The sequence below is a fragment of the Filicampus tigris genome, chromosome 6 (genome assembly GCF_054856515.1).
Source record: "Filicampus tigris isolate MCC_2025a chromosome 6, RoL_Ftig_1.0, whole genome shotgun sequence".
Taxonomy (NCBI): Eukaryota; Metazoa; Chordata; class Actinopteri; order Syngnathiformes; family Syngnathidae; genus Filicampus; species Filicampus tigris.
The window spans coordinates 190,001-202,428 of NC_141222.1; the positions used below are offsets into that span (position 1 = coordinate 190,001).

General features: G+C 41.7%; 1 protein-coding gene across 1 annotated transcript in view; it reads right to left on the reverse strand.

Moving 5' to 3' along the window:
* LOC147145412 (lysine-specific demethylase 2A-like) overlaps window positions 1-12,428 on the reverse strand; it is a 180,966-nt gene that overhangs the window by 124,627 nt on the left and 43,911 nt on the right. The window contains exon 12 of the mRNA XM_086032833.1: window positions 11,224-11,301. Within this exon, the coding sequence (XP_085888959.1) occupies window positions 11,224-11,301 (78 nt within the window). The remainder of the gene's footprint in view (window positions 1-11,223; window positions 11,302-12,428) is intronic.

Sequence of the window (12,428 nt, forward strand, 5' to 3'; positions counted from 1 at the left end):
GCCTCTTTAAAAAGAGACATACCTCTGCTAACTTCAGACGGACGGCGGTTGGGCTAATCGCTGTTTCAATTTGAAAAGGCCCAATGAACTTGGGGGCAACCTTACGGGAATCAGTCTGGATGGGAAGGTCACGGGCAGACAGCCAAACCTTGTGTCCCGACCGATAGTCTGGGGCAGGAGACCGATGTCTATTGGCCAGTTGACTGTTTCGCTGGGCTGCGCGGCGCGGGACAGGGCAGCTCTGGCATGTCTCCATAGCATGACATCGACGGAGTTGGGCACGGACAGAGGGAACAGCGACCCCTTGCTCCTGGGAAGGGAATAGTGGGTGCTGATAGCCATAAGCGACCATGAATGGAGACATGCCTGTACTCGACCCATGGAGGGTGTAGGCTGGTGGGCCGAGACACATCGAAGGGCTGACTCCAGGTCCTGATTGACTCTCTCTGACTGTCCATTGGTCTGTGGGTGATAACCTGAAGAAAGGTTAGATGATGCCCCAGAGCTCTGCAGAAAGCCTGCCACACCTTGGATGTGAACTGGGGACCCCGGTCAGAAACAATGTCAATGGGGATGACATGAAGCTTGAAGACGTGGTTCACTAAGATCTCTGCAGTCTCAAGGGGGGAAGGAAGTTTGGGCAATAGAATGAAGTGAACCATCTTGGAGAATCAGTCTACTACGGTCAACATGACCGTGTTTTCATCGGAGGGTGGCAGACCAGAGACGAAATCGATCGACAGGTGGGAAAAGGGACGACTAGGGATGGGCAGAGGTTGAAGGAGACCCATGGGGCAACGGTGAGAGGAGTTCCCTCGAGAGCAGACGACAAGCCGCGACAAACTCCCTGACATCTTGGACCATTTGGGGCCACCAGAAGCGTTGCCGGAGGGAACCGGAGAGTTCGATTCACCCCAGGATGACAAACTAACATGGAGGAGTGTTCCCATTGCAGGACTTGAGAGCAGACAGAATCTGGGACGAAGAACTGATCCTTAGGGCCCGAGCCAGGATCTGGTTGTTGTCGTTGGGCCTCCACGACCACCCGCTCAATGTCCCACACAGCCGCAACGAGGAGGCTTGAAGAGGGGAGAATGGTCACAGGATCTTGCCTGTCTGAAGGTGGGTTATGCATACAAGAGAGAGCATCGAGTTTAACATTACGGGAGCCTGGACGGTAGGATATACAGAAATTAAAGCGACCTAGGAAAAAGGCCCAATGAGCCTGCCGGAATATTCAGGCGCTTGGCAGATTGCAGACACGTGAGGTTCTTGTGATTTATTAGTATCAGAAGGGGGATCTTAGCTCCCTCCAGCCAGGAGGAAGGGCAGACACCACAGCCGACAATTCACGGTTACCAACATCATAGTTTATCTCGGCGGGGGACAACTTGCGTGAAAAGAATGCACAAGGATGATCCTTTTGATCTCTGGAACTTCTCTGGGAGAGTACGGAACAACCCCAAAGTTAGAAGCATCCACTTCGACGATGAACTGGAGAGCAGGATCAGGATGGATGAGGGCCAGGGCAGAGATGAACAGTTGTTTGGGGCGTTTGAAGGCACCGTTTGAATGGAAAGGCTGTTGAGGTGAGTTGGGTGAGGGGTGTGGCGACCTTGTTGTAGTTATGGCAGAATGTCCTGTAGAGGTTTGCAAACCCCATAAACTGTTGGAAGTGTTGGAGCTGTTTGTGCCAAGAAGGGACTTTCCAATTTGACACTGCCTCAATCTTGGCGGGATCTGGCCTAACCTGACCCTGGCTGAGAATGTCGCCGAGAAAACTTATAGAGCATTTTTCTGCTTTGACAAAGAGTTTGTTTTCAAGGAGGCGCTGAAGAACTAATCTAATTAATGTTCCTCTGGGGTTCGAGAGAAAATCAGTATGTCATTGAGATAAACATACACAAACTGGTTAAAGGGATGGTTGGGATGGCCATGTTTTCACTCACAAGTTCATTTTGTATATATATTTTTTTTGTTCAGTAAAATGAAAAGAGTTGTCATTTTCTATTTTATCCATTCATTTTGGAGAAATTAGGTATAAGTGACTCCATGAATAACGCCCCTTGTTAATGAGGAGAATGGCCGCGCATACCTACCGTTCTATCCTTGTTCGGTCGGAGTCACTGGAGGAACCAATTACAAACTCTCCATTGGAAATCATTTTACTTACATTGCTTATAACGTCCAAAAACGGTGATCAATTGGCACCAAACTTTATGTGGACATCCCTACTAATGACCACGTCAACATATCAAAAGGATTAACCTCTCCGTGACTGATTTATATGAGAATGAGGGAATGTGGAAGTGCAGGGCTACATAGATTTATGCTGGGATGAGCACACACTGCTTCTTTGCTAAAAAAAATAAATACATTAAAAAATTAAAAAATAAAATGCTTCTTTGCTGAGGAGGAAGGGAAAGCGCCTGAGATTTACAAAACACCTCCCCCAAGTCGTGATATTCAGAAGGAACCAAAGAAAGATCAGGCAGAAGAATGGGAGGAGAAGGATGAGATGTTGAAGACGTAGAACGCAAACAATGAGCATGACAGAAAGTGCTGCAACTAACTATGAATGAGGAAACTCAGTCTATGTGCGGGTTATGAAGTCCTAACCAGGGTATCCAAGAACTATAGGAGCAGAAGGAGAAGGGATGACCAAAAACCTGATGTACTCCTGATGGTTACCCGAAATTGTGTGAGAGAGTGAAACGGTCTGGTGTGTAACAGTCTCTAGGGGGCTTCCATCGATGTCACTTACTGGTCGGGGCGGGTCTAAAAGGCACAAGGAGAATTTAGCATTAGCAACACACGCTTTGTCAATAAAATTGTCATCTGCCCCTGGATCTACCATCACCTGAAGGGAGACAGGGTTGTTGGGGGAAGAGACAGTGGCAGTCAAATGAATCTGGTTCAAGATTCGAAGATTGAGATCCTAGTGTCAATCACCATCTTGCTCCGTTATGTGGTAGCAAGAGGACTCTTGAGTAGGAGTGGGCACTGGTTGGTCCACAATAGATGCAAAGACCATGCGCAACTCACTGGGTACATTCTTCCAGGGAGAGGCGGGTTCTGCAAGGTTGCATGGTTTCTTCCCCAGCGGAAGCAAGTGTCTCTGGGCTCGTGAAGGGCTGGGGGACCAGTCGAGGAACGGCGGCACGTTAAGAGAAAGGGAAGGCAGGTCCGACGCCGTTCTTTGATGTGATTGTCAATCCGAATTGCTAAAGAGATTAACTGCTCAAGATATTCTGGGTCATCCCGAGTAGATAGCTGATCTTGAAGCTCCTCGGACAATCCACATACTTTTGTATGTGGTTTGTATGTATGTGCTGTTTTTTGTCCGGCCTCATTTCATCCACTGTCCTGTCTCATCGATGTAATTTAATAGCAAGTCCACGTCCCTACCTGGAAATGATTTGGTGTTGACAAGACTGACGTCGTCAGAATAACATTGTTAGATGTGCCAGAGCGGTCACCCTGAAGAGCAATTCACCAACAAATCTGTTCCACCACGCACCGTATGGTTTACGGTAAAAATTGTGGCCCGACCAGCACGCGAAAGAAAAGCAAAGTAAACATACACACTCAGAAAACTTTGCCAAGTTGAGCAAACAAATACACTGTACCATTGTCAAAGCAAGTAAACGTTGGTGAAACATAACGAAGCCATCAGCATAACATGTGAGAACGTTGAACTTGATAGGATGTTCGATATTCACTTAACAGTCAGGTTGCATGCTCATAGTCCGCATCATAAATACATTGGCGACTATATCACGTGTAGTATGTGTAGGAAAATATCGGTAACTGTATGTCAAAAATGGCAGCTGAATTTGTTGTCACTACAAAGGTACAATATGCAATAACAGTGCTAGATGCTGTATCTTTCTTAGAGTCTGTGTTAAGGATTCTCCACAAATTACAGTTCCTGACTAAAGTCTTGTCGCTTGGGTACAAATTGACCTTAAGTGCCCTTTAAATATATTTCAAATCATTTTATTAAACAATAAATGGCTAATTTCAATCCCAACATCTTTTGAAACATAACTACTGAAAAACATTTTACTATTTTATCCCCTTGTCATATGCACCCAATCCTAAATTACAGCCTCACATTTCATCAGTAGTTGATCAATCAATTAGTGGGTGTATAAAAAGAACCCCAGCACACCAGACATCCCTATAAACTGTAACTTGACCTCTGACGAAATGCCCAAGATTCACGCAGAGACCAAAGCGTTGATTATCAAGGGCCTGAAGACCACAGACACTGCTGAGTTGGCTGAAACCTTCAATGTGTCTCATTATCATGTACAAAGAATAAGAAAAAGATTGGAAGAGACTGGATAACTATTTGACAAGCCTAGGAATGACAGACCCCACAAGGTAACTGCTCGGGAGGACCGTTTGTTGGCTCGAATATCCAAGGCTAGCCCATTTTCCGCTGCAGCATAGCTCTACCAGGCCTGGTCACCTCAAGTCCCTGTGCCAACCAGAAAAGTTTGTACATTTCTGTCTCTAATAAATGGCCTCCATGGTCAAATCAGTGCCCAGAAACCAGCACCGAACAAAAGGAAGATAAAAACGTGGGACGTTTGCAGAGGACCACAGCCTATTAAAAGGATGGTCTGTGGAAAAGTGGCGTAAAGTGGATTTATCAGATGAATCTTCGGTTGAATTACTAACCCTAACACCAAGTATTGCAGATGTTTCACTAGAGCCCGAATGGATCAGAGATTAACCCCCAAAACAGTTATGCTTGTTGGTGAAAGAATCATGGTCTAAGGTTAAATTCTGTATGGGAGAGTGCGCAAGATTTATGGGGTGGAAGGCAATATCAAAAGCCTAACATATCAAGATTAGCTAGCTTTTACATTCTCAACAATAAAATAGGTCAAATTTTGCAGCAGGATGGTGCACCTTTGCATACATCCATCTCTACATCAAAGTGAAGACGATCAAGGTCCTCCATGACTGGCAAGCCCAATCACGAGACTTGAAGCTCATTGAGGATGTCTGAGTTAGAATGAAAGGGGAAGCATAAAAGACTAAACCAAATAATCTTGAACTCTGAGAGCCATATAAGACTGCTTTTTTGCTATTCTTGATGACTTCATCAATCACTTGTGTGAATCATTGCCGAAACGAATGGATGCACTTCCATGGTCTTGGAAGTCATACAGCATATTAACCCTTTCATGCATAGTGGTCACTACAGGTATTTAAAAGTTGCTATCACCTATATCAATTAATCTAAATTTCTAAAAATATTTGTAACCCTTACATGCATTAATTATGATTTAATGTTAGTATTTAAAATATATATTTTTTTTTAGATTAATGGGAATAATTCTGATTGGGTTATTTAAATGTAAAAAGTTAAGTACCGTATTTTCACGACTATAAGGCGCGTTTTCTCCAAAATGGACGGTGTGCCTTATGTGGTGCGGCTTATGTGTGCACGAGTTCCAATATCTGTGAATGTTATGTGACTTCGTTGAGCACAGCGTTTGACTGAGGTACAGTATATAGTGCCGGTATATGCATTCATTGTGCATAACAACATTGAAAATGCCACCCACGAAGGGACACGTCTACGAAGCACAGTTCAAACAAATATTCCGTTTGACACTTTTACGCAAAATATTCAATCAATACCATGATATGAATTTCAGGCCATATTGCTAAACCCTCATTCTCTGTTTGAAGCAGTAAAATGTTGAGCAAAAATATGGAATACATATTTACATCTTACATTTATGTAAAAAGAACATGTACATTAGTAAAATATTTTAAACATTTTTTGGTAAAAAAATGTGTGTATTTACTGTATTTGTATACTATGACAAATAATTAGGGCTAGGCATCCATAACCCGGAATCAAGTGGAACTGGGACCATAATTCTGGTTCTCCTGGAACCGTTCGGGTTTTAGAATGTCAGTGCTAAGTTTCGATTCCTAGTTAGGTGCACGGAAGAAGCGCAAAGGAAGTATGACTGATAAAAAAATAAAAAATAAAAAATGTGTGTACACTGCGTGCAGCCCTAGGCTCCTGACGCCGAAGCTGTGTCGTAATAACACGGTATCTCGCCCCCACTCGAGCTGCCGTGCTGCTCTTGGTCAGCTCCTCCGCTCGCTTCGTGCCGGCCGGCAAGCGCGGGCGGCGGTGGCGACTCTGGGTGTGCGCCAGGCCCTTCCCACGGATCGCCACAGCTGCAGCGGCCGCTAGGACACCACGCCGGCAGCAGTCTACCTTCGCCGGGTCGGTACTGATGCGATGCGGCTCCAGACCCAAAGCCAGAGTACACACCCTTAGTACGTCTAATAAGCCAACAAGTTCAACACACAAATGCACATCCAGCTAATACTTATTTTATAGCATACACAGCTGCCACACATACAGTACATTACTGTACATACACACATACAGCATATGGTTATATAGACTGCTTAGATTAGTTAGACTTTCCTTGTTTGCCCTTAAAATGCAGCATTGTGTGTGTGATATACAATTTCTTTCTAAAGTAGGACATTAGGTTAGCCCATCAATTGGTGTTCAGTATGCTTTCAGTCACAGCTGCATTATTGTATGTCTTGAACTTCTAAAAAATAAACCTCTTGTGAAAAATAATACTAAATAATTATACAAAAAATATAAAAAATGTTATTAAAAACAGCCCTTTGTGAAATTCAAAGTAAAGTTCACAAACAGTAAAAAGTTCATGAAATTAACAGAGAAGTTCATGTATTTTGTCCAAAAATAACTTTTTTTTTGTTTTGTTTAGAATCAGTATTGAGAATCGTGAGGAACTGGAATCAAATAAAAGAATCGGAACGGAATCGTCCAAATTCAAACAATGCCCAACCCACACAATTGTACATTTATACATGATGGCAAGTAGTAGAGTAGGTCTTGCCTTACTTGAACCCTTTTAAAAACCTTGAAAAAGGACAGCCTCCTTCAAAACCTCTTTAGTGTACTTGCGTTATTAAAATAATAGTTTTGGTGTATTTTGATGGTATGATGTCATTTTCTGTTATATTTGTAAAAGTTATGTTGAAAATATACTGAAGCTTCATTTGAAGAAAAGTGCCAATGGAATCGAAATCGCAAAATCTGTCAGAAAAATTGCAATACAATTTTTTCCTAAAATCCTTCAGCCTCACCATATCCCAAATAAAACTTGTTTTCATTCTGACTGCTGTAGTAAACACCTCATTCTGAGTTGGCCTTGGTAGATCAGTACTTACTGCAGGTCAATTGTGATGAGATCTTTCATTAGGGAATAATAGGAGACACTCAATTCATACATTTTCACAAAAATCAATTAAAACACCATATATAGTCGAGACATAATTTTAAGTTTGTCAAGTTTGTTAATGTAACATTTTAATTTTGTATATCAATTTTTGGATTGCATGTATTATTTTGTATTTATTATTTTTCTAACATGTTGCAATATTGTGTTGAGTACATATTTATTTTTATTCTGTATTTGTTCCTTTTTGAGTTGGTTTGGTACGGCACATTTCATGAGCGAAGAAGAGAGGTGAATTAGAGAGTGAGGCTTGTTCATGTCTGAATAAAGACGCAACGAAACACTGTGCTGCCGTGTCGGTTGTCTTTAGCAAGGAATACGCCAGAAGAAATACATAAACTCAAAGCTATATTGTAACTCGCCATACCACAGCCTCCGAAGATGAGGTAGAACAACTTTTAAGGGTTAGATTAAATTTTGCCACAGAGTATTGTTTTACAATGTTTTGCACAATTTAAAATATAAACAAGAGCTGTTGTTTACAAATGCTGTACATCCATAATTGTTTTGTGAAGCAAGTGTAGATTTACAATACATATTTTTCGTAGAATATCGTCAAATTATCGTTAACAATTTTTAGAGATTTTTTAGCTCATATCGCCCACCCCTAGATCAGACTAAGGTGGAAGTCCATCTTTGTGGCTAAAATGCTGTGTCCAAGAATGTGAGTACGATTACTTGTGCCAGCCAATAAACAGTCTTTATTGAATTGCCGAAACAGATGTACGCGTTCACTTAACTATTACTTTGCGACACTGCTGTATCATTGTGTCTCAGTACGCCATATGGCCATATGCTACAGCCGCAGATGTTGTGTATGAGGGATTCATTCCAATGGCTTTGTGTCTGTACCACCCAAAGCTAAATAGGAGTTAAAATTTACAACAAATGCAAGAGTAACGTTAATTCAAGTTAACCCATTAATGATGGGAGTGCATAAATTTGTTTCTACCACTAAAGCCGGGAGAGCTGTTGCATGTTTCTCCCTTGAAAGCCGGGAGAGGGTATATGTCATTTTCTTTTTTTAATCCAATTCTTGGTCTCTTAGCCAATGAAATGCATCAGAATATACATACATGTGACGGTGTCGGGACTTGTCTGAAGATATCCGGAATTTTTTCGAGGAGTAATAGGCACAGTCAATCGTGTGAGCTCTGATATAAGTCACGGCAGTGATATAGATGACATGCTGGCAGACTTTAAAGCCGTGAACCGAACGTGATGTATGATTAAGAAGTATGTTCAGAGGCAATGACGATTTCAATGTGTTTGTGAGAGAAAACAGCACGGTAATTACCACTTGATTCTTTTAATTAAAAATAGTGTGTACTTGCACCTTCGATTGAAACAGTAAAGATTAACTAGAGAATGCAATTTCTTGAGAAATCGCGTGTGAAGGCGAAGGAAGCTGAATGGAAATGGTGGAATGCGTTGGAATGAAGTTGAATGACCTTGAAAAAAATCAGAAGGGAAGCAAGAAAAGAGGAAGTAAAGAAACAATGAAAGAAGGAAATCAGGGAAAAAAGAAGGACAACAGAGAATGAGGGAATAAAAGAAAGGCGGGCAGCAAACAACGAAGGTAGAAAGGAAAACAGCAAGATAAAAGAAGGAAAACAAAGAATGATGACATCAAAGGAAGGAGGAAAAAAAGAGGAATAAAAAATACTAGTAAGTAAAGAAGGAGATGAAGAAATGAGGAAGAAGGGACACTATCAAGCAAGGAAGAAAGGAAACAAGGAATCTAGAAAGGAACGACCACCCGGGGATGAGAATTTGTGGTGTCCCAATACTTTTGAACATATGGCCGCTTCATTAGGGAGACCTGGGGATGAAAAATCGAGGTGTCCCAATACTTTTGAACATGGCCGCTTCATTAGGGACACCTGGGGATGAAAATTCTGTGTCCCAAAACTTTTGAACAACATGGACGCCACACCAGGGGAGACCAAGGGGCCACAATGCTAGCTGTAGCTTATGTCCCTCTCCAAGATGGCCGCCGCACTGGGGCGACCTGGGGTGAGTATCATGGGTGCAGCTAATATCCCAGGCCAAGATTGCCGCCGCACTGGGGAGACCTCTGGGTGAGTATCCCCAGTCTAGCAAATTGTGGAATTTGAGATGGTGTGAATGTGAAAAGTTAAATGTGCCAATGGAAATGAATGGTGAATAGTTGAATTTTTGTGGGTTTTTTAAGGGTGAATGAGTTGAATGTGTGGGAAATAGGAATTCAGGGTGTGTTGAAAAACTTGACTAATATGAGGTGAATGAGATGAATTTTGTGAATTTCAAATTGGAATGATGTAAATGTGAATTGTTGAATATGGCAATGGGAATAAATGGTTGAAATTTTTTTTTTCTTTTTACGGGTGAATAAGTTGAATTTTTGGGAAGTAGGAACTCTGGGTGTGTTGAAAAGCTTTACCAATGTGAGTTGAATGAGTTGAATCTTGTGAATTTTAAATTGGAATGGTGGAAATGGGAAATGTTCAAAGTGCCATTGGAAATGAATGGGTTTTTTTGGGGTGATAAATGGGAAATATTGGGTAAACGGTAAATTTGGGGAACGTAAAAAAATACTACCCCGGAAGGCATTAATTTTCTGAATGTTTTGAAACTTGAATGAAGTCAATCGGATGAAAAATGTGGAAGGAGTCGCACACCGAAAAAGTGGTCGGAATAAAACAGAATAAGTTTAAAGTGTAGGAATAACATATGTGTGAAGGCCTTAGCCTTCACACAAAGAATAGGAATAACATACCTGTGAAGGCCTTCGCCTTCACATAATAGTAAAGGATCCGAATAACTCTAAAACTCTGGCCTGTGTGAAAGCCACATGTCTAAGCTCTCAAATTTTGAGGGGAATAATGTTTCTATCTGCTAGAGGGGCTGAGATATTAATTATTTTGTAGGTGGCGAAAATGTCAGGTTTTCAAGGTTGACTCCAAAGACGACCGTAGGTTTTAGAGAGATGTCTCACAAGGGGCTTCAGGCTTCAATGGGTTAATTACATTTGTATGCTCACTCACAAAAAAGTCTCTAAGGGTTTGACAGGCTCACAGTTGACAAAGACTGGTGACATCCCTAATCCAAACCTCAAACTGGGCACAAAAAAAAAAAACCCTCAAAATCCCATTTTAGGAAAAAAGAAATACAAATCGAGGAAGACCTCAGATGAGGGTCTAAACATGCATGAACACACATTAAACTTTGCACACAAATCAGGCCCGGAAAAAAAATAATAAAAAAAGTTAGAGGTTTATTGTACCATTTTTAAGAAATTCCGATTTCAATGTCCGAGTACTTGCCAGTATCCCAATGTGGCCATGGGTGCAAGGGCCCTTTACACCTTCTTGCAGGTCTAATAAATTTTTTAGACAGGCTGTTTCATCCCCCTATTTTGTATCACCTGATGACAACAAATTCTACAGATCAAATATGCATGCCTGTTAAATAGTCTAACTCAGGGGTAGGGAACTCCGGTTCCTCGAGAGCCATATCCTGCTTGTTTTGGATCTCTCGCTCCCACAACACATCTTACTCAAATGATCAGGATAATTTCCGACTTTTACAGAGGATGCTGGTCATCTGATCATTGGAATCAGGTGTGTTGTAGTAGGGAGAGATCCAAAACAGGCAGGATATGGCTCTCAAGAAACCAAAGTTCCCTACCCCTGGTCTAACAACATCATTAAGAGTTCTATTCACCTTGTAGTGGCCAGAGAATATCACTCTCTCTTATTTCTCCTTGCATAATTAGTTTGTGTAGTATGTTCAAGAAAATGAAAACACAGTACCTACCATATTCGTGTGTTTGTTTTCATACGCTTGACTCCAGCACTTGGATGGCATTTGCAAACAAAAAACTATTATCATTTCCTTAATATGAGTGACTGGTACCTACCCTCTTTGGCCACATTACAATTGGTTTTCCGGTGAAGGATTTTTTGGGATCATCATTAGCATGCTCCTTTAGTAGTGCCTGTAAGACAGAACATATTGTTAGTGTACATCTAGGATCTAATTCTAGACTCAATTCCTTAAGAAGGAACAAATCAACTCATTCACTGCCAGACATTTTCAGACCCTCTTTTAACCTAACGTTTGAAAATAATTGAAAAAAATAAAATAAATAAGTTCCTCAGATTGAATGGCTGCACTCTGAAAGGACAAATCGCGGGCCGCGCGTCCCCGCCCATCCGACCTCTTTCATTCAACCTCTTTCACCTCTTTCATCCAACATCCTAAACATCCGCTGCACAAACATAAAAAACAGTGTTCACTGTTGAATAAACAAGTTCACATTCCAACTCTCGTCTCGCTCACTTTGTCGATCCTTACAACTGGTGACCCAATCGTCTTACGACACGCCACAATGTGCGAAGGGGCATGGCGATTCACGCCGTCGCGATGAAGCTTCCGACGGTCTGCGCAAAGTGACCGACAAACGCACGAGAGCCGATTACCTGCTGGAATCCATTCCTGAGTCAAATTTGCCTCAGGTTTCGGCATGGCTCGACAACCAACCCATTTGTGCACATTTACAGGGGTCATACATTTATCCCTAATCTTAGACTGTTCACCTGATTGACTTCAAATTTGGGTTGTATCATCCCCAACACTTGGGACAACGATAGGGAAATATGTTTTACATTCTCGACACACTATACAAAGGGGGTGTAGCATCAAATTTTGCATTTCATAAAATTCCTTCTTAAACTATTCTGGGTTGTACTTTTCACCTACATCTATAAACATTTGGTGGTATACGTAACAGCCTAAAACCTACAAAAATGTATTTTATAGCCATGTGCTAAAACTTACAGGAAGTCCAACATTTTGAATTCACTTTGGAATTTGTCACCATTTTAGGGGGCCTTTGATGTAATATTTTAACAAACTCCTCCTAGGGAATTCATCCGATCAACTTCAAACTGCGTGCTTCATCTAAAGATATTTAACTCATTCACTACCTTGGACGAACTAATTAGTCAAACCATTTTTTCAGACCAACGTCTGGGTCATCTTCTCTGAAATTTTCAAGGGGATCTGGCATGAGGAAATATTTTCTCTCCAACATTGGGTGGCAGGACCACAGTGGATGAGTCA